We start from the raw sequence: 22151 nt of genomic DNA on the forward strand, positions 1-22151 counted from the left end.
CAGATAACGCTAGCTACTATGAGCGGTGCCTCCTACTTCCCCTGTTGCTCCTCTACTCGTCTCATCCTCGACCGCATCTCACTCGGTACACTGTAAAAAAAAAAAAAAAAGGAATAGCAATTGTTTATCTAATTAAAGTTGTGAATTTAATCTGACTCGGAAATAAAGCTTTGACAAACTGCAACTAATAATAATAATACAAACTTCACTCTATCGTTGTCATAGCAACCAGTTTGGAAACAGCGAAACGTAAGATTTTTGACTCATTACCGAAACATTAACGTAAGTACGTACCTGCACGTTGTCTACGGGGTTTCCCAGGGTCAGACGCATGACCAGGAAAAGGTGGACGAACAGAAATTTATCTGCCTGGGGAAGTTGGAGACGGAACAAATAGAGGATTCTTGGATTATTTTTCGATCACCAAGGAGTGTTTTTTTAATTAGCTACATAAGTAATTAAAGTTTGTATAAAGTTTGTGCAACTAAAGGTTAAGAATTTGTTTTTAGCATTGTTGGTTAACGTTAGCTAACAGTAAAGTATTTTTCTCCCACAAACACAAATTTGATGAGCCTTAGCGTTATGTTAAATATAATTTTTTGTCCACTTGCGTTAGCTAACATTACATTTCTACTGTTCTATCAGTCTGGACAGGTTTCAGACACAAGTTATCACATGCTGCTTTTTTTTTCTGTATATGAAAAGCTTAAACAGTTGGGGCAAAAATACAACTGAACAAACATTATCTTGGTTCTAAGGACCAGTTGGAGTGCAGTTTTTAAGCTTTTTGGCAAGGCCTACCACCAATGGTACAAGTACCACAGTTTGGGAATCACTGGTAATTGATATGCTTGTGTCCACTATTTACTCTTAGGTCACTGGGCCATGTGTCTCACCGAAATACAGCAGCACTGAGAGGCCTACCCATTTTTGTCCAGGATGAAGCAGACAGGTTTTTCCTGAAGTGTTTGGTAAGGAATAGAATCAGTAGGAATTCCAAAATCCAAGCTAAATTGCTTAATATACCCATTACATTCAGAAAGCATGCTACTCATTTATTCCATAATACACCTTATGGAAGATTTTGTTTGTCCAGTGGGGTATTAAAGGTCTCCCACTCCCCTCTCCCCTCCAGTTTATCGTTCCAAATAATTTGGATGTGAGGATTCAAAAATGGTAATATTTCTTTTTAAAACTTTCATAGATTGAAAGGCAAGAGTGAGTAAAAACATTGAATAATGGTTAAAGTTAGTCAATAGACGCGTTTTGTCTTTTAGTTTTCCTTGGCACTCAATCATGCATCTGTTCCTCAAAACACTGACCATGAAGAAAGAGTTGTCAGGGGTGAATCAGTTGCCATCCTCACTGTCTATGAAGCTGCCGCCATAACTTCCAATGTAGTAGACATACTATTTTTATATGTATTTATTTATTGGTTTGTGTATTCATTGAGCATTCCCTAAATGCAATTACAGCACCATTTTCCTTGATTTATAAAGGCATAAAGTTTCATTTCACTGAAGCAAGAATTAAGTTCAGTTAACTAAAATATCTGTTTGTTGAAGGTAGAAATATATAGCAATGAAACAAGAATTTCATTGTTATAATTTGGTAAACAGGAAGATCCAAGTTGGTAGGAACTGTCAAAACTTAAAAACCTGAGTAATTTTAACAAAGGTAGTCAAAGTTGAGAAAACTCAAAAATCTCTTGTATCCTGTTGCCTTGATAATTTGAGTTTTCTTAGCATTCTCTTTTTTACAGTGTATTTATTCAGTCCACACATCAAAGCTGGATCCAATAGGACCGAGGCTTGAGCGCCTGTCAGAGTGAAGCAGCAGGTCCATACAATACATGTGTATGTGTGTGTAACTGAAGAGATTTTACTTAACACTATTATGAATTGTTTCCAATTCACATAGGCATATCAGAGAAGTTTGACTGTTCGTGCTTTTGTTCTTTTCAAAATAATAACAAAGTAATAACAATGTGGAATACCAGAGATAAGATATATAAAAGAAGAATGTTGGGTTAAAAATCTTGTTGGTTTTGATGTAGTTTATGATCTTGTCATGACCCTTACTTTTGATGATGAAGAGGTATAGAATTAGGATTGTAAGAATATCTAAAATAGCCTAAGTGGATGATTGTACCGATATTTTATTTCCTGCCTAATGTAAGTAATGTTGACAGCTAATTAAAAAGCTATGTGACCCTGTACTGAATCTAATTCAATCATCATCCTTAAAATCAATGAGATTCATTCATATATTCTAGAAATGTCAACATTGTAAAATTGATCTACCTTTGCCATCTTCAAAATTCATTATACCCTCTCCTTGAAATGAGAAAGTGTAATATTTGGTTTCTATTCACCACTAATGATAATAAACTATAGGCTACCTGAAGAGCTTTGTTGTGGTTATGGCTAAATTTTATATTTAACAATGCAACTTCTGATTGTAAACTTTTTTTGTGCTCAGGGCAATGAAAAAAAGCCTCAAATACTATACATAAGAAACAATCAGAGTACATAATAGGCTATATGGATGTCTTTTGATGTTTTTATTTAATGGTGTGCCTCACTGATATTTGTCTATTTATAATAGGAGCCCTTGTCATTATGTCCATTTATATTGTCCATTTATATTATATTTTTTTGTTGGGTCAGTTAGATTGTATAACTGCCACTAAATCTAAAGTGACCTATACACATTTTGCTTTACCCTGCATATTTAACTTTGATGTTTGTATGTATAGGCTACGTGTATTTTACTTTCTATTAAGGATTGTTTAGAAAAGCACCTTTAAGAAGCATTTGACCTTTAAATTACATCTAAAACATATTATGTAATGTTTTCATAACCTCGTATGTTTTACAGGCTTAAGACAATGTGGACTTTTTTCCACTGACATCCGGCAGAAGTAAGCAAATGAAACTTTCCCTACGATGCTCGACTGCAAAATGAAGCGTTTGCTCCATCTGCCGGGTCAGCACATGCATAACGTCCGGCATGGAAATCACGAAGGAGGCATATCAAATGTGTACAAAAACATTTTATTTTATTAATAATTACGAATTTGTGACACAAAATATCACGTGTCAATATCTTCGTTAATGTGGATGTCATCCACATAACGCAAAAAAAGACAGTAAATATTGAAGTGTAACTTAATGAGCGGTTTTAGTATAATAGGTACTGGATGTCTTATTTAATGTGAAATACAACATTATTCATTTTATTGTTGAATATTACGTTAGGCTTGCGACCGGCTTACTGAAGACACCGTCAGATCAGGCAGCTACAAGGACAGCCCTTTGAGGTCCTACATTCTTTAACATGCACATGCGCAAATGGAAAGCTCTCTTTCTCGTTGGACGCAATGGCGGATACAGAGTGAGTGTCTTTCGTCCCATAAACATCTAAGTCCATCCAGTGTTAAAATGACCATCTTTATTAATCTTACGTCAGGAATAGATTGGTTAGTTTGTCTACGACAGAATCCCAGTAGAATTGTTAAGGATTGTCATATATTAGGGAGGTCAAACGTTCTACCTGCAGTGTAATCACAATGGGGGCAAGAAGGCGACGGAATGAATTTTAAAACATGTGAACACAGAAGTATTTTCTTCTGTTCTGTAAAAACTGCATCAGGTTGAGACACTTTCGCGTTTTATCGACCAGTATTTGATTATTTTTCGGTGTGAAAACTACGACGAAAAACAGCCCGGCTTCGTAGTCCAGCCCACCCGGAAGAAAAACGGACCCCCAAAATCGCGTATCTCCTCCTTTGACCTCAAAGTCCCAGAAGGTGTTTAGGGTGAATACTACTGGAATTATACCGAACCCGTGTCTCAACATCCTTCTGGGTAGGATAATCGCGTTTGTGCTGTAGAAAATAAGCTTGGAGTACTCTACCGAGATGCTGAGCTCCCACATCTGCGGGGAACAGCGTGAATTTTTGATTTACACATTAAACAGTCTTGTGTATAACGTTGTCTGGTAGGATTTTGTTTTCCGTTTGGGACTTTTAATTTTTTTTGGGGGGGGGGGGGGGGGTAAGAACAGGACGGGCGCCCTGCTACCACCCGAGGCCGCCTGATGGAGAGAGTGCGGCCAGCAGACTCGACCTCTAGCGCTTCAAAACTTCAGCCCCCCGGTAGTTTTAAACCTCATGAGTCAAATATGGTTCATATCTCTGACTGAGAATAGCCATAGACATTTAACCAACTCTCACTGTGAATATCATTAGTTAATATTTATGACGTTTGAGCCTGTTCACACTATAAAAATAGCTAATCAATGTTTGTCTGAGCACTTGGTGTCAGTGAACCAGTTCCCATGGACATTTTTACTCTTGTTCACAAAGCTGATGTCTGTAAATGTGTAAAGGCCCTTTTCAGTTTTTAGTTTGGTTTGGCATCTGCACACAGTGACATGTTTGTTAAATTTATCAAATGCCCCTGCCCTCCTCAAGGATGTTTATAACTCAACAGTGCAGAGCTGAGTGTGTTAATTTTGATATCCATGAGGCAAGTGTGCATCTTCAAGGTGTTCAGACATAGGTAGGAATTCATGTGATGTCACCAAAACAGATTGTATAAAAACTGCATACCTGCAAAGCGAAGGATAATCGCAGTCTGGTGCAGGACTACAGTATTAGACCTGACAGAGAATATTGACAGGCAAATATTTGGAGCACTTCATGATGGAGATGAGGAGGCGAGACTGCAGGATGCATGGGGACATTTCCAGTTGCATACTTTGCACCAGAGATCTGTCAGTGCTGCAGACATAATAGGAGAGTGAAAAGCACATGATCATAGATGAACAATGGCAACCAGGTGTAGTAGTTGTTGGTGGCATAAGGGGTTAATGGGTTAATTTAGCAATCTAGCAGCTATCAGGTGATGGTGGGATGTTTTAGTCCACTAAAGGAGCTATTGGTTCATTTACATACAGCTGTAACGTTATTGTCATTGTGCTTACAACAATTTGTATTTCTTAAAGTAAAAAGGTCCCTGCGGTCCCTGAGAGCCTTCTGAAAAGGCGAAAGGCTTTCGCCACTATGAAGGCCCTGCGTGTCAAGAAGATGCTGGCTGAGAAAAAGGTAATTCACACTAGTTTTGGTCTGGTTATACAATAGGTTAGGGACTTTTCATGCTGGTCTTAAAAACAATATTGACCTCATTATGTATGTGAGAATAGGTCTTGTAAGTTGTAACTTTGAATGCCTTCTGCAGTTACCCAGAGGCGTTTCACTCAAAGTGACAATGCAGATGCTTCAGCACTCCCACCAGGCTACATTGAGTCTGTGTTTTAGAAGTTAGTTAAATTTCCCTGGTTTGTTTCTCACAGCATATTTCTCATGTAGAAATACTGTGCTGGGAAAAGAAGGAGGGAAATCTGTCCTAAAAACACTAACTTTGAAATAAACACATTTGAAATGACTTATTGGTACAGCTGCAGATGAGCTTTTGAGTGGATCTTTCAACAGCATGAGAACTATTCTTTTGGACCTGTTTTTATCTGTTTTTCTCAGCATGTGGTGGAACAATACAGTTGGTGTGAGGGAAGTTCTTTCATTCTTGCACCAGCTGAGGAGATGATGTACTCATGTTGTCTTCTCAGGCCCGCAAAGTGACCAGGAAGTTGATCTACAAGAGGGCTGAGAAGTATCACAAGGAGTACAGGCAGATGTACAGGCGTGAAATCCGCCTGGCTCGTACTGCTCGTAAAGTGGGAAACTACTACGTGCCAGCTGAGCCCAAACTGGCCTTTGTCATCAGGATCAGAGGGTGAGTGGTGTGTATTGTGTAGTGACAGAACCATCCGTCTTGTTAAACACAACCGTGGCAATGACATTTACATGTGTTGCAAGACTAACAATAAGTTGAAGCTGTTAACATGGAATGGTTAACATGCCAGTATTGTACATCCTTACTGACTGGGGCTTCCCTTTACTGTAATATGCAATTAAAGTAAATTCAGCTCCATTTGATTTAAACAGCAATCATGTGAATGTTGTGCTTTAACCTCCTTAAATTTCCTGGTTCTGTAAATGCGTCTTTGGTGTGTGGTTAATGATGCAGTCTTTCCCCGACTTATCGACTATGGTGAAGCTAATTGTGTAAAATTAAGCCAATTATATTCTGAAACCACTATCCATACTGAATTTGAAAAGCTGTAACCAGATGTTAAACTGAGCTAATCAGAATCAGCATTTGTTTTCCAGTATCAATGGTGTCAGCCCCAAGGTCCGCAAAGTTCTGCAGCTGCTCCGTCTGCGCCAGATCTTCAACGGTGTGTTTGTCAAGCTGAACAAGGCTTCAATCAACATGCTCAGGATTGCTGAACCTTACATTGCCTGGGGGTAAGGTTGTTATTGCTAGCTCTGTGCCAAAAGATATACTAAATATGCACTTTGTTTGGTTTATCATATCGACCATGGTGAATAGACTGTTTTGTCTGAAACCACATTCTGATAGTAATAGGTACGTGATAGTGTGTGGGATATATGCATTGTTACCAATACTTATTCATTTTAAATGTTAATTTACTATGGTGCTATCAAGGAGTTTGTCAGTTCTCTATTGGAGCTAAGTCACCTCCTGTTTGTTTTTCTCAAGCACCTAATATTGTAACCCTATAATAACTATGAAATGCACTTGATGCTTTCTTGGCTTTTATTTGTGCCTCAAATGACTGCTAGTACTATCAATTTCTTTAAACAATAGATGAATTTTTAAACTTCATTGCAGCAGGTGGAAGAATGTAGCAGTGGCTTAGTAGTCTGTGATAACATGACATCTGGATGTTTGAGACTGATCAGTGCTGAAATTTCAATTTTATTAAAGAAACAGTTTGATGCTGTAGATGTACTTACAGCCTAGTACAAGAGGATCCTGGTTACTTCTGTCCAACCTCATATTCAGTACTTCTTTTTAACCGTAACTACTATTATCTATTACTGATGATTTCTGCCTTCCTGTTGAAACTCACAGAAGTGCAGATGGTTAGTTATGCTTCCTGTATTGCCACTGAAATATTTGTAATTGCCGGGCTACATCTGAGTCCCATGTTAGCATTTTAGAAAATGTGCATTTCCCTTGTTTAGCTGCTCTATGCTGCTACGGTAGTGTGGATGCATTCAGTCCTAGAAAACTGCTGCTACACTGCTCTCTAAGGGTTTAATTTGCTTATTGCTGATAAATGTGACTTCTGTTTCCTGCATGGTTTAAGGTGATAAGATTAAGGTTTTTTGTTACAAGTTTAAATAACTTTGGGAGAGTTTAATTTGTAAAAGTACACATTAGTGCTTTTATCATTGTTTGAAATGTCCTTAAAATTTTTTATTGAAATGTGATGGTATGATTGAAGCCTTTTACAGCATGAAATAATTGTAAGAAGTAAATCCTCAAATACTGAACAGATATATATCCCATGTGCAAACCATCAAAACTACATTGCCCGCACCTGGTAATTTAGTAATTTCATAACCTTTATTGATATGCTTTCCACCCAGATATCCCAACCTGAAATCTGTGCGTGAGCTCATCTACAAACGGGGCCATGGCAGGATGAGGAAACAGCGCATTGCCCTAACAGATAACGCTCTGATCGAGAAGGCCCTTGGTACGAAAATGTTATAGAATAAGATTTTTTCACATTATGAAATAAAGGTAATTCTAGAAGAATTATTCTAATAATTAGTAATTAGTGCTTTTTTCCATGTGTGTTTTTAATTGGTGCAAAAAACTGGAAACAATCACTACTACACAATCTACCGTCTGATTCAGAAGGTGTTACATGTGGTTAATGATGCACTCTTTTTTTCCCCGTCTTATCGACTGTGGTGAAAAAAAAATGGACACTAAGCCAGTTGTGTCTGAAACCACATATGCTAATCTAACAGTGATTTTTACCTTAAAGTGATATTTTATTACTGATTATATCCTTCTTGCTCTTGCACCAGCTGATTTTTTTTTTTTTTTTTTTTTTTTCCTGTCTTGAAGATGTAACATTCCTTGTTGAGCTGTAACTTTGCACAACTTTGCCCAAATTTTGCAGTTTGACTTAACATTTTCTCAGTTGGTAGTAACTCTTGTTAAGCCTTGTTAACTCTGGTTAAGTATAAAAGATGTTATGCAAATAAATTTATTACACACATCACATTTTCATCCATAGGCAAGTATGGCATCATCTGCATTGAGGACCTTATCCATGAGATTTATACAGTTGGAAAGAACTTCAAGCCTGCCAACAACTTCCTTTGGCCCTTCAAGCTGTCATCACCTCGTGGTGGTATGAACAAGAAGACCACACACTTCGTGGAAGGAGGAGATGCCGGCAACAGGGAGGATCAGATCAACAGATTGATCAGGAGAATGAACTAAAGCTGTGGTGAGTTGTAGGAACGTATTCGGGTCCTTAAAGTAGACATGGCTTATTGAATGTGGTTAATGATGCATATTCTTTTTTCCCCATCTTATCGACAATGGTGAAAACCAGTTGAAAATAAGCCAACAATGACTGAAACCACATCATAGCCATTAAGCGTCTAGTTATATATTTTCTGTTCAACTTGACTTTGATTAGCAAACCTAAATAGCATATTGGAATCATTTTGTGTGTGTACCTGGGTAGCCGTCAGTTTGAGGGCCAGTTTGAGCATTTATACTATGGGGGTGAGGACGTTTTGGGCAGTCCTCACTTTCTCACGCTCCCTTAAAGCCCTGTTGGAGTGTTAAGACTTTGTTTTAGGGTGAGATTAGGTTTAGGTTATGGCTGGTTAGGCATTTACTTGTGACGGTCTTCAACTTGCTGTGTATTCCTAAGGTAGAAAAACATTTTACTTTGTAGGTAACCTGACTGATTAAACCTTGTAATTTTGTATGGTAACACGTATTTTTATTTTTCAGGTTCTCAAAGGACACTGTACAATAAAAGAAATAAAAATGGACCATGTGTTGCTTTTGTCAATGTTATTTCACTTTCTCATACACTTTTTACATCATTGTAATTAAATAAGCCTAGTTAAATACACTACTTGACAGCAGCTACAGCAACAATGAGTTAATACATTTTAAGGCTAAATATGTTGATTAAAAGTAAAATACAACATTAAAAGATCAATATGCATTATACAGTCTAAAAAAGGATAGATACATTTTGATAACACGGACCATGTCAGAGTACTGACTGAGAGCAGTGGAAAGACTTAAGATCAGACTAGTATGACTTGAGCTCAAGTTTGACTGAAAGTGCTGTTTGATCAGCAGGTCATGGAGAGGATGTGAGCTGATGGCTGTAACGTTCAACTAAAAGGCCTCTTCTCCCATCTGGCTTCAGTCACTCCTGAGAAGGCCCTAGCACTGACTGCCTTGCACATGAGTTTGCTGCTGTCACTGGCTCAGATAAATCAAGAAAGGAAATGATTACAGTACTGTAGCTATGTGCCACCTCATTAATAGTCAATTTATGTCAACATGACAAAGGAAAAATATAAAGCCTATGTAAAATATATATGGGATAGAAAGGAAAAAATATGACTCAGGAATTTGCTTAATGGGTTTCCTGTACCAACCCCATGTAGTTGAGTGACCTACAGGATGCACTAGTTAGGAATAGTTATCTAGGTAACTCTAGGTTGGTAAGCTAGTTAACCCTAATGTACCGATAATGATTTTTAGTGACAAACCTTAATTTGACAAATTTTGGAAATATGATTTTGAAATTTTCTATAGGTCAGTAATACACTGGGCAAATTCACCACCCTTTAGGTTCAGGATGAACACATCCACTAAAATAAACTGCTGTAAAAATATAATGGATGCTTTTTTTTTCTACTTTTTTGCCCGTTAATCAGTTTCAGTTCTGATCAAAACTACAAAATGTTTTTAAAAAAATGTCCAGGATTTTAACTCTTTAAATGTAAATTTCATGTGTGATGTGATAGATTTGGGGGGAAAAACACACAAAATGACTTATTGTCAATATAAACTGTGATTGCCGACTAGATATTTTTTTACCTCTTATCACAGTCTTATGTCAAAGATTAGTAACACTTTGATGCATTATTAGTTTTTGCGCAGCATCAGATCTTAATTTAACCGGTTTTCCCCATGGGGAAGATTTTCAGGACATTTGTCTTTCGCACAGTACCCTTAGTGGTCGTGGATGGTATTGCAAGTGTGTGAATTTGCACTGGTTGGGTCCAATCGTATTTTATTGGGCCGGTCGTATTTTACTAATCATTGACATAAACAAGACTGATAAAAGGTAAAAAAAAAAAAAAAAAAAAAATCCAGTCCACAATCACTGTTTATATCGAAAATAAGTCATTTTGTGTTTTTCCCCAAATCCATGACATCACTTATGAAAGTGGCATTTAAAGAGTTAAAATCCTGGAATTTCTTTTAAACATTTAGGAGTTTTGATCAGAACTGAAGTTGATCAACAGATCTGAGCAAAAAAAAAAAAAAAAGTTGAAAAAACGATATATTTAGTGGATGTTTTCATCCCGAACAGTGCATATGGGTTAAGTAATTAACGAGCATAGTTACTTAGTCAATATTAGGTTACCTATTTAACTACCAGCACGTTTACTCGCGAATAACGGTTCCAAGTCTTGGGGTTTAATGAGCCCCGTTTCCATGGCTACGCGGGTATTGGTACCGTGTACCACCTGGGGGTGCAGCCACTGCTGCTCAGAGATGACTCGTCTGAAACAAGCTGCTTTTATCGTGGCCAGGTTATGTGTAATGTAGGCGTTTGTACGACAGCTCCAACATGATGACCTACCAGGTAAACCCGTCGATGCCGTCAGCAAAGCCTTTAATATCGGAGAGGAGCTCGAATTTCACGCAGCGCGGCCTCGATGCGGCTCGATATCCGATGTACAAGAACTTCGGGATGCGGTCAGGCGGAGGACAGACCGCCTTCAGGCAAAGTAATCGCCTAAGGAGGACATTTCCTACCATACAGCCCCTGAGCAGTGAGTAAGCGTGCTCCGTGTGTGTGTGGTCCTTAATTCAGATACAGCTAACACTGAGTGCTAAAAACAGCTCGTCTGTGTTGTAGAGTCCAGGGATGGGAAAGACGTGGTCAGCAGCTTCATAGTTGGAGGGTAAGATATGTCAACGTTTTGCCAAGAGCTAGAAACATACCACATTATCCACGAAATGTTTTTTTTTACACCAAACACACTTTGGCAAAGAGACGCTACTGCCATAGAGCTCTAGTTTTTACCTTGTGTCCCACCTGACAGTCCTGCTGTAACTTATGGATGTCGATTCTGGCTTAACAGCTGACTGAAACATATCACATACTGAGCAGTTCAGTTCCAACCTTCAGTGACGTTTTACACAGAAATACCCAGAGCTAATCTTTTAATAGTTTAAGAATAATAGCCTGCAGAAATAGTAAACAGTAGTCAGTGTTATTATTTAATCCTATTTAAAAAAAATTAAAGTGTGCTGGAATGGAAATCTGTCTTTGTTTTATGTCCAGGTCATCTGTCTGGACCAAAGAGGACAAACATAAATCGGACCTGGTGAAGGATATCTCTGGGAGGCACTTTGTTTTTGATACCAAATGTAAGAAATTCACAGCATGAGTTCCCTTTTATTGCTGCAGTTAAAATTAGATCAGGTTTTCCTGCTCATGAATGTACTAGTTACCTCTTTTTTAAAGTTCGTGGTTGCATTACAACCTCACAGCCAGCAGGTGGAGCCATCATCATACATTATGAAAACATTATGAGAGGTTAAGGAGATCTATCTATCTATCTATCTATCTATCTATCTATCTATCTATCTATCTATCTATCTATCTATCTATCTATCTATCTATCCATCCATCCATCCATCCATCCATCTATCTATCTATCTGTCCGTCCGTCCATCTATCTGTCCGTCCGTCCATCTATCTGTCCGTCCATCTATCTATCTGTCCGTCCATCCATCCATCTATCTATCTATCTATCTATCTATCTATCTATCTATCTATCTATCTATCTATCTATCTATCTATCTATCTATCTGTCCGTCCATCTATCTATCTGTCCGTCCATCTATCTATCTATCTATCTATCTATCTATCTATCTATCTATCTATCTATCTATCTATCTATCTATCTATCTATCCATCCATCATCTATCCATCCATCCATCCATCCATCCATCCATCCATCCATCCATCCATCTATCTATCTATCTATCTATCTATCTATCTATCCATCTATCTATCTATCTATCTATCTATCTATCTATCTATCTATCTATCCATCCATCCATCATCTATCTATCCATCTATCCATCCATCCATCCATCCATCCATCCATCATGAGCAATTTGGTGTGGTCGACTTTAAGTGTAACATTAACTACTTGAGAACTTGAGAGCACCTTAACATATCTTTACAATTAGGACTGACTGTATTTATGAAATGCAGGAGATTTGTCCTATTTCTCCTTGTTCTAATATTTTATATCCCCTTTGAAAAGTATTTTTGTTAATCACATACAAATTCTGAATGGTTACATACAGTTATTTTAGGTGGAAGGTTAGAGAGAGCCAAAACTGTGATTCCTCCACTGCCAAGAGACTTCCATGGGCACAGACCTGGCAACCTGCATCCCTTCAGGCTTTCCAAGGAACTTTCCCACAGCCATGCAGGGCGACCCCTCACCCTAGGGTAATCAGTGTATTAATGTCACTCAGGCCTGTAGTTGTATCTGTACTCTTCATATTTCTACAGACAGCTGCACTAATTACTCTAATTATACCGAGTCACTGTCCTGTTTATGACAGATTATAGGATAATGAAGAACGAGAACAGCTGCCTGATAAATAATGTTTTGACAAGCACAAGAAGGTTTTTAAGCTGGTTTCTTTTAAGGTTTAATATTCTGGGAATGTAGGGTAGAGCTAAAATCATGATTTTTTTTTGTATAATAAGGAGATCACTGTTATGACTATTAGTTATTCATTCGTTAGAACATTTTTGTTTGGTGACAGTTAAATGACAGTAGACTGCTTTCACTGCTTTTTTTTAAACCTAAAGATCAATGAAATTAGACTACTGTTGAAGCAGAAAGAGCAAATACAGGATTTATCAGAACAGCCACTTGTGCAGCTTTATTTTTCTTATGTTATCAATTCTGTCTTCTAGTTACCCTGAGAAATATCAACTGAACACAAATCCAGACGTTGTCTTTCCCTCCACTCTAGTCCTCAATGGCAGAAACACCTTCTCTGTTGAAAACGGCAAGCTTAACAGGTATATGGGCCCTATAGACTAAGTTAGACTAAGCCAATCGATAGTTCTCTTCACTGTTTCCATGCCTCTTCTGTTATTCTTCTGCTTTGCAGGCCTAAGGTGGATTATCCAATGTGCAACCTACTGAATGTTAAAGTCAATCAAAAGAGTGAGTCATTTCAATATTTTGATGGTGAAGTCAAGATGTAAGTACATAGTTTGTCTATGCTCAGGTATTTGTTGAGCTATTAACATGTCAGGTCAGCACACCCGATTTGTATAGCAAGGGAGTCCAACCTCAACTTGGACCTAAATTACATTTATGACAGTAGCAAACATTTTCTTCTCATGGATTCATAATAAGCATGATCCTGTGCCTCATTATTGTCACTGCTGAGCATCTTATTGGTCATAGCTCATAGCAAAGTAGGACATGGACTACAAATGTTGGATCAAGGGTTTTTTCAGTTGACTGTTGAAGGGGTGGCCATATTGTATGGCAAGCCAAAAGGGCCATTATTTGTCTTTCTTTTCTCACATTAGTGCCAAAACACCATAAAAAGTGTGCACCCCCGTTTCCCAGTGTCTTTGAACGCCACTTCTTTCATGATACGCATGAACTAAGTGATCTACTACTTACTACTGTGAGAGCTTCATACTGTGTCAACATGCCTTTAGTCTGTCTATTCATGCATCTAGGTCTTTTGTCTCCACAATATATATTTTCTTTATTTTTAATTTGAGTGCCTTCATTTTCCACTGAAGAGTCTGTCACCTGCACAGAGTAGAGGTTAAAGCACTAGTCATAATAGCCAAAGCAACTGTAATTCCTCATTGACCTTTTCAGTTTTTAAATACTAAACCAGATCATACAGTGAAGCTGCCAGTCTGGCATAGAGATGCTTCCATCTACTGGCATCTAATGGGTAGTACACAAGTTACATGCAGGAGACTATGACTTGTGAAATTGTGTAATTGCAAAAACATATGAATATGAATTCAGGACTATTTTTACCATACTTCCCTGTATCAATATTTATGAAGAACACAAACAGTGTAAGTGGGTTGATTCTTGGCCTTTATACATTTCCAACTTTATTTGATTGATGCCTGCCATTTTATCTTGCTTAATTTGAATTATCTCATAAAAAAAAAGCTCATAAAAATAGTTGTGGTGTTATGGTTCTTATATTTTATGCATACATAAGTTAATGCCACCAGTTGTCAAACAAAAAGACCTAGATGCATGCCTATGCTTTTATTGCTGAAACAGATTTGGTAAAGGCATGCTGACAAACATGTACTATTATTGTGGATCAGTGATCTTCCAGGCTTGTCTGCCTGTGTCTTTTGCTAATTGGATGTACTGTCTTGAAACTCTGTGGCAGCAAAAACCTCTGGGTGGGATTCATTATCATAATATAAACAGAACGCCATGGCACGTTTTTTAAGTGATAGCGTGTTGTAAACGTGCTACACTGCGTCACGTAAAAAACACCAGGGGGCATCAAAACGTGCAATGGTGCAGCATGAAAAAGCGGTATTCAAAGACACTGGGAAATGGGGGTGCATGCTTTTTATGTTGCTTTGGCAGCTAAAACACTGCTTTTTTCAGTGTTTTTTCTGACTTTCTGTGTTTTTTATGACATAACATGAGAAAAGGAAAGACGAATAATGGCGCTTTTGGCTTGGCATAATAGAGGAGCTAGCTGTTGGGTTCAATAAGTCCTGGCTCCCATTGACTTAAATTCAAAAATGATGATGAGCTGTAATGATGTATCCAAGACTTAATGTAACTCATTTTCAATTTTTAATCAACACTATAGTAAGATTGTTGTTTAAGCAAAAGCCTGGTTGTGCAGTCTGCAGACCAACTCATCACTGTGAAAATGCCCCTAATATTACATAATAATATTGCATTGTATTGATCTGTTACTCTTTCCCTCACACACTTTTCTCTCTGTCTCTTTTTCTTTCTTGCCTCTCTCCGTGTAGGCCAGTCCTACCCAGACCCAATGGTCAGAGCCTCCCCCTCTTTTATCCAAAGGATTTCTGAGCTGTCATCTTTAGAGGGTGAGACAGTGAGACAAGAAAAGCTCAAAAAAATTAGAAAGACTAGAAAACCACCATCCTGACAATCACCTTCTTTCCAGTCACACTGGTCAAGAATAAAAACTTTTGAGACTGTGCCAAAAACGTCTGATCCTAATAAAACATTTAGACCACTTTGTTCTTTTCAGTGGCTTGCTGTAATGGCTTGTTTATCCTCAGTGATTTTAATTTCCTGTTTAACATGGCTGGTCTTTATATTTTGGGATTCCTGACATGGGCACTTCTCTTAGAGCATTTACTGTAGCATTTGCTACAATAATAAATGGTGACAATGAGTAATGAATACATTAATATTTACTCACATTTGTTTTAATTTTCAACTTGCTTGTAAGGGCTGTAATCTAATACTGCCATATTTATTTCTGTATTATCAATATGTTGCAGTTGCTGTCTAGCCTAGATTTCATTTCAGCAGCATTTTAGTCTTTGCTGTTATATATTAATTAGGCTTTATTAAGCAAGTGGGATATCTTTCTATGTTTAATAGTTTTTGAAAACCATTATTGTGCCTTGTTAAATGTATTCCTAAAATTAAACATTTATTTTTATATCTCAAGAATTTAGCTTTTTGTGAATCATGATTGTTTTCTTGCATTTAGTGCAACATAGGCTAATAAAGGCAAGTTCACCCTAGTGCTGGTACATATTCCATATATTTCAACCATCACAGTAATTACAACGCCTAAAAGACTGCAATGAAACATAATCTACATTCTCTATCTACAAAACAGGCACAAAACTGTTCCCCCAGATCCCAGAATGTGGTACTTTCCCACATAACGCATTGTTTTGTTGCAGCATGGACTGTAGCTTGTGTCTCTGAATAGTCTTGTTCATTGTTTCACAAAGATGCCAGTGAGAGCAATTGTCTTTTCTGTTTTACAAAGAAACAAGGACTTACTTCATCATCACTATTTAGAGATGTAGCAGCTGGAGCTCTGATTTATTTATTTATTCATTTGATCATTTGGGTCTAGTTTTCTGAAGTATTTAATTTGCCTTTCTGTCTATTAATGTTAAAAACACCAAAAGAACCAAGATGGATTGTTTCAGCTCATCCATCCATCATCTATACCTGCTTATTCCTTAACCAGGGTCACAGGGATCTGCTGGAGCCTATCCCAGCTCTCTTTGGGTGAAAGGAAGGGGTACACCCTGGACAGGTCACCAGTCCATCACAGGGACACATAGAGACAAACAACCTCACACACTCACACTCACTCCTATGGGCAATTTAGAGTCACCAATCAACCTGACATACATGTTTTTGGACTGTGGGAGGAAACCAGAGTACCTGGAGAAAACCCACACAAGCACAGGGAGAACATCCAAACTCCACACAGAAAGGCCCCTGATGGGTTTCGAACCAGGAACCTTCTTGCTGTGAGGCAACAGTGCTAACCACTAAGCAACCATGCTGCCCTGTTTAAATATTTTTTTTTTCTTATTGATCTAACTCAGTACCACATAAATTTATAATATCAAGGCTTCTTGGTTATCTGACGGCTTTTAAGTTAAAGATTAAGATTACTGTTAAATTATTTTGGAAAGTTGTATTTGATCAGACAGGAAGAAAGGGAGTCAAGAGTCTGGGCAGGGAGGAAAGGATAAACAAAGTAGAAACAGTTGTCAGGATTTACATAAGATCAAGGAATTGGCTACTGTGTCACTCTGACACTCAACTGTCATCTCTGTTTAATTTCAGGGAGTGTATCCTTGAGCTTCCTATTAAATACCAATGTGATGTCAAACATCGGGCTCTGTTTGTTCCTCCCCCTCCCTCTGGATAACGAGGTGTGCATTTCAGGGCTGCACAGTGACCTAGAAACAACGAGGTATCCCCTTATTCATACTATGTGAAGGGGTTGTATTCACGATCAAATGTAGGCCTCCCTCTTCTCACAGGCTTTTTACTGTCCCTTTCAAGTGTAGTGAAACAAAATGACCTAGAACAAAGTATCAACAATGAGGTCTTTAATAGGAGCTGTATTGGGCCAACCCACAAGTGGTTTATAGTTTCAATGTAGTTCCACATAAATTTAACAGCTGGCACAGTACCAGAGCAAAAGTACAGTACTTATTTAAAACTAGATCGGATTTCTTGATTGTAGAGCTGATTTTGCAAAAAAGCAAGCTTATCTTTTATAATGATAGAAGAGATAAAAGAGACATTCAAGCATCGGTCACATTTTCAGTTTTTATATGTATAACAAACGCATTATTTCACAATATTTGTGAATTTCAACCAGACATTTAGGTCTTTTGGTGCTATCACTGCAGGATATCTTCCCAGATCAGCAAGAACAGCCATATTGAATTACTCTTTCAGCTGACTTGATGTTGCAGCTTTATTGATTAATATGACAGATTAAGAACCACTTTGTGCCTGGAGACAAAAAAAAAACGATTTCAGTTTTTTATTCCACAATGAATTTGGGTAACAAATGTGCAACTTCATGACATATCTCCCATGAAACTATTATGATTTACATATTAATTTTCAGTCTGTCAGGACCATTGTCACTGGTTTATTTAATACATTTGAAAGTTGGCCCTATTGGGAAATGCTTATGTTTATATTAGATGAAAATAATGACATCACAGCTTTTTACAAAAATTGGAAACAGGAGGAAATATGTAGCCCTAACATATGGCTCTGAAAAATCCACCTACTTGCACCTTTAAAACGCACAGATGAACACTTTAGATCTGTTTTGTGTACACTAATCTGCACAAAATACAAAACAAACGAACAAATTACAAAAAAAACAGTAACTTTGATAAATAGTTGTCATAAAACCAGCAAGGGATCCAGAAAGTTACCTAATAATAGACTGGCACACACAAAAAATTCAGATCTTCTTTTTACATAGGAGGTTTGTACACTTTAAACAAAATCGAATGTTTTTACAGGTTTTACAGGTGCTGGTAGGTGGATTTTGTTAGGGACTGACAGATGTTTCCCCCTTTTCAAATCTTCATGCTAAACTAAAGGCAGACATGAGAGTAATGTCGGTGTTCTCATCTAACTCTGCCAGAAAGTGAATAAACTTATCAAAAATGTTCAGCCTCCTTTAACACTGATAGATGTGGGATTACCATACTTCATGTGCTCATCATGTGACGTCTTACAATATAAGGATGTTTAATGTTTTGTTTTTTTGAGAAATTAAGACCTCCATTCATAATTTCTTCTTTCTTTTCACTCTTACTATGTCTGATACATTTTTCCTTGCTAGCTAAAAACACATTTATCAAAAGCAAATGACAGAGCAAACAAATGACAGAGCAGCATGAGTCAACAGGAACCACCAGTCCAATAGTAATCTGTGTGTCTGTGTATTCAAGTGGGGCATTCAGAGTTCAAATCATTGTCTTTGCTGTCATATAAACATAGCAGAGTCCAAAACTTTGTAAAATCTTTGGCTGCAGAGCTTATTGTGTCACAAATATTCACTGATTTCTTTGCTTACACGCTCTGTCTCCTCAAGATAATAAATAGGAATGTTTGCATACATGTTTTTACAGCTGTCAGGTGAGGAGGTTTTATGATTTTCCGACCATAAAGTGCTATACTGAAATCTCTCTGTTGTTAGGTCTGAATAAATGTGGCATGTTTGGCAACAATGAACACATGGAATTAAAAAAACAGACCACTGAGCTCAGTTTATACATTTTTTATTGTGTTATTTTCATCCACTCATTTTTATCTGTCGCTGTCATGATAAATGTAATTTAATAGCAAAAGTCAAAATTTAAATATTTAATGTTTAACACCATTTTGCTTCGTTCATCCTATTTAGGGTCACAGGGATCTGTCCCTGCTCTCTTTGGGTGAAAGGCAGGGGTACACCCTGGACAGGTCACCAGTCCATCACAGGACAAACTACTTGGAACCAGGATTTGAGTAAAACCAAACTGAAAAGAATTTCAGATAAAACAGATTTGATATTTGGAAAGATTGATCTAGGTTGAAGGGGATTAAGAAAGAGAGCAATGTCATTTGTGAGTGCTGTATGGATTGTTTTGATGATGTCATGCTCCTGCAGAAACATGTTATCATCCATGAACTATCAAACAATAATGACTGAGGCATCAATAGTGAGAATATTTGGTGGCCCATCGTTTACACTGACCAAGCATTTGATTATTGTATATGCTCACCTATTCAATTCAAGTTCAATTTAGTTTTTGGTGTAACTGTCAGAAAGTTGCTGCAGTTGTGTGCTGCTATGCTGTGTGCTATGTTACAGTATCTTTCACCTGGATTCACCCGTTCAGCCACACCTTTCCCCCTTGGAAAGAAAACTGGGATCTGATGACACGAGCCAAGTCAAACATCCACTTTTTCAACTCTTTAAATAATGACTCACAGATTTTTGCTACAGCTGGGTACATCATTCAAAAGAAACAGAATAAAAGACTGTCAGACATTCTCAAATGCCATTGCATGGAAAAATGCACAAGTTATACATGCAGAGTACTGAAACACTATTATACATAATCAGATAAAATACGAGCACTCCCTTGCAGACAAACACAGCTTCTAAATGTACAGATGTGTGGAAGGAGGGAGTAGGAGACAGCTGAGCTATAAATTCAGAGGACAGTGGACAAAGGCTCCCATTCATGAGATAGAAACTGTTCTCATGAAGAGAAAACAAACTTGGCTTAATTAGTCTGACTAACTCCAATAAAATATTTGCTTAACGTTAAACATTTTCAAAGTCATTTTCTTTAGTTTTTGTTTTGGGGATTTTAAACATCAATGACGGTAAAAACACGCAGCAACTCAAAAAAATCAAAATTGATACGCCACATAATTACTTTACCGTTAACTAATTTCAACCTAGTGGATTGTTGTGCAATCAGTTTTCAAGTCACTATGATGTATAATTCCGAAGAAGACAAATATGCTTTGTGTGCAGGCGATACAGAGAGGGGATAGTCCTAGTGAGAGGTTACATCATTATCGTACCTTTACAACATGTGGCAAGATGAAAAGGTATAATGTAGCATTTGTCAGCAACGTTTTTGAAGCTAAAACAACCCAGGTCAAGTGTTACCATGGAGACAACCACAGTTTGCATTCCCCATATAGGTGAGATAGAGCTACATGTCGCCCTGCCATTTCCTTGACACCCAGTGCAAGTAGCTGCACACACACTTTCATTGCCAAGTGAACTGAGTCAGTCTTTCATCCGCTACCTCTGCTCTTGTGTTGCTCTTTGCATGAGTGACATGGCACCACGTGACACAGTTTGAACACCTATAAACACTTTCTTAAGACTCATAAACGTGGGCTAAATCTCTTTCTTTTTACTAAAAAACTCCACACATGATTTATTACTGTGAGACGTTTAATTGACGTGCACAGCGAGAGAACAGGGTCCGGTGATCAGGGTATGTCACATATAAAACACACCCTTTCACATATAATTGCAATGTGCTGAGGTCATAGCAAGTTGATTAAGTTAATGATATTGCATCAGTGCAAACATCAAATCAGCACTAAAAACACACTAAAATAAAATAAGGACTCTCAGGATATTAATATTCATATTTATACGTTAACATGACTAAAATAAGCATTACTTTTGAGGGCAGTCTGGGTTCAATGCCCTTAAACTTAATATACTGATTCAGACACATGCTCCTAAGTGATGCTGATGGTTATGGTGAAGATGAAGGGTATTACTGATGCTTGACCTACCTCCAAAGCCAGAAGAAGAATCCCTCTCTACAAGCTTGTTTTTCAAAATAGCTCAGGCGAGGTATATAGTTTATATGTCTGCTCTTTTCTACAGCAGTAGGCCTCACTCCCCACTAATGCTCTTTGAAGAGGCCTCATTAGTTTCCCATGAGATGGAAGATGAACTGTGCAAATAAAAGTGAACCCTTTTTGGAGTTTACACCATCCTCAAGCAGTCAGGCTCCTTCAGGGAACATAACAGTGAATTGATATGTCTAGTTTTGCACTATCCATCAGTTACTGGAAACTCTTTGAACATGAGGTTTTGCAGTGATCTGCAGCATTTCTATTTTCACCACATAAATTAAAGTGGAAAAGAAGGAAAATGTAGCTTAGGTCAATGATAAATTGGTGTAATATTATTCTGAATTATTACACACGACTAATTTAAACACTTGTCCTCTGGTATCAGATGCAATAACACTAAAAAGCAGCATTTCTTTAACATTAGTCTCTTCTGAAGACACATTCAGACACATTAAGTGACTACACCTGTGAGAAAAAGAAAATAAAAGTAATCCCAACCGTAAGTGTATATTTATGTTCTATGACTATAATAAACTACATACAATAAGAAAACAATAACACAAAACATGCACTAAACACACTAAAGGTCAGTAACAGAACAACATTAAACAAAGTAACCAGAGTAATGAGTGGACAACCAGCAGATACTGTGGAAAATTACAACCAGTATGGAAAATGACAAACAGAGCGGCTGATAATTTGTGTGGTAACATAACACACAGATTACAGATATTTTGCAAGAAAGCAAGTAAGTGTATCATTGGAAATGTTGAACTAAATAAATATGCAATAAATGTAAACAAATCAAATGCAGTAAATGTCCAGAGTTAAATAGAGAATATTAACCCTGTAGTGTCTGGAAGTGAGACACTACAGGGTGAGAACCAAAGGGTGGCTTTACAACGCTCAGTGGGCCCCCCTGGCACAGTTGACTGGAGACCTGCCAGCGGCTCACATTCCTCCCTTTCTTTTGGGACTGAGAAGCCCAGGGTGGCAGAGA

The 22151-nt window shown here is 37.7% G+C and overlaps 2 protein-coding genes and 2 non-coding genes across 4 annotated transcripts; all 4 read left to right on the forward strand.

The window, feature by feature from the left end:
• The first annotated feature begins 3336 nt into the window (after positions 1 to 3336).
• On the forward strand, positions 3337 to 8962 carry rpl7 (ribosomal protein L7). The gene is made up of 7 exons (XM_026292648.1): positions 3337 to 3396; positions 5011 to 5110; positions 5632 to 5798; positions 6236 to 6373; positions 7526 to 7635; positions 8188 to 8403; positions 8922 to 8962. Exons 1-6 carry the CDS (start codon positions 3383 to 3385, stop codon positions 8394 to 8396), a joined length of 738 nt encoding a protein of 245 aa, XP_026148433.1. The 5' UTR covers positions 3337 to 3382; the 3' UTR covers positions 8397 to 8403; positions 8922 to 8962.
• LOC113122020 (small nucleolar SNORD12/SNORD106) lies at positions 7809 to 7901 on the forward strand. The gene has a single exon (XR_003294816.1). It is a non-coding gene; the product is annotated as a small nucleolar SNORD12/SNORD106 (small nucleolar RNA).
• On the forward strand, positions 8453 to 8545 carry LOC113122019 (small nucleolar SNORD12/SNORD106). The gene has a single exon (XR_003294815.1). It is a non-coding gene; the product is annotated as a small nucleolar SNORD12/SNORD106 (small nucleolar RNA).
• Positions 8963 to 10540: 1578 nt separating the features above from the next.
• c20h8orf89 (chromosome 20 C8orf89 homolog) lies at positions 10541 to 15832 on the forward strand. The gene is made up of 7 exons (XM_026292533.1): positions 10541 to 10996; positions 11083 to 11128; positions 11512 to 11597; positions 12549 to 12696; positions 13174 to 13281; positions 13374 to 13429; positions 15256 to 15832. The coding sequence occupies exons 1-7, from the start codon at positions 10792 to 10794 to the stop codon at positions 15393 to 15395; spliced, it is 789 nt and encodes a 262-aa protein (XP_026148318.1). The 5' UTR covers positions 10541 to 10791; the 3' UTR covers positions 15396 to 15832.
• Positions 15833 to 22151: the final 6319 nt, after the last annotated feature.

This window comes from Mastacembelus armatus, chromosome 20 (assembly GCF_900324485.2).
Source record: "Mastacembelus armatus chromosome 20, fMasArm1.2, whole genome shotgun sequence".
Taxonomy (NCBI): domain Eukaryota; kingdom Metazoa; phylum Chordata; class Actinopteri; order Synbranchiformes; family Mastacembelidae; genus Mastacembelus; species Mastacembelus armatus.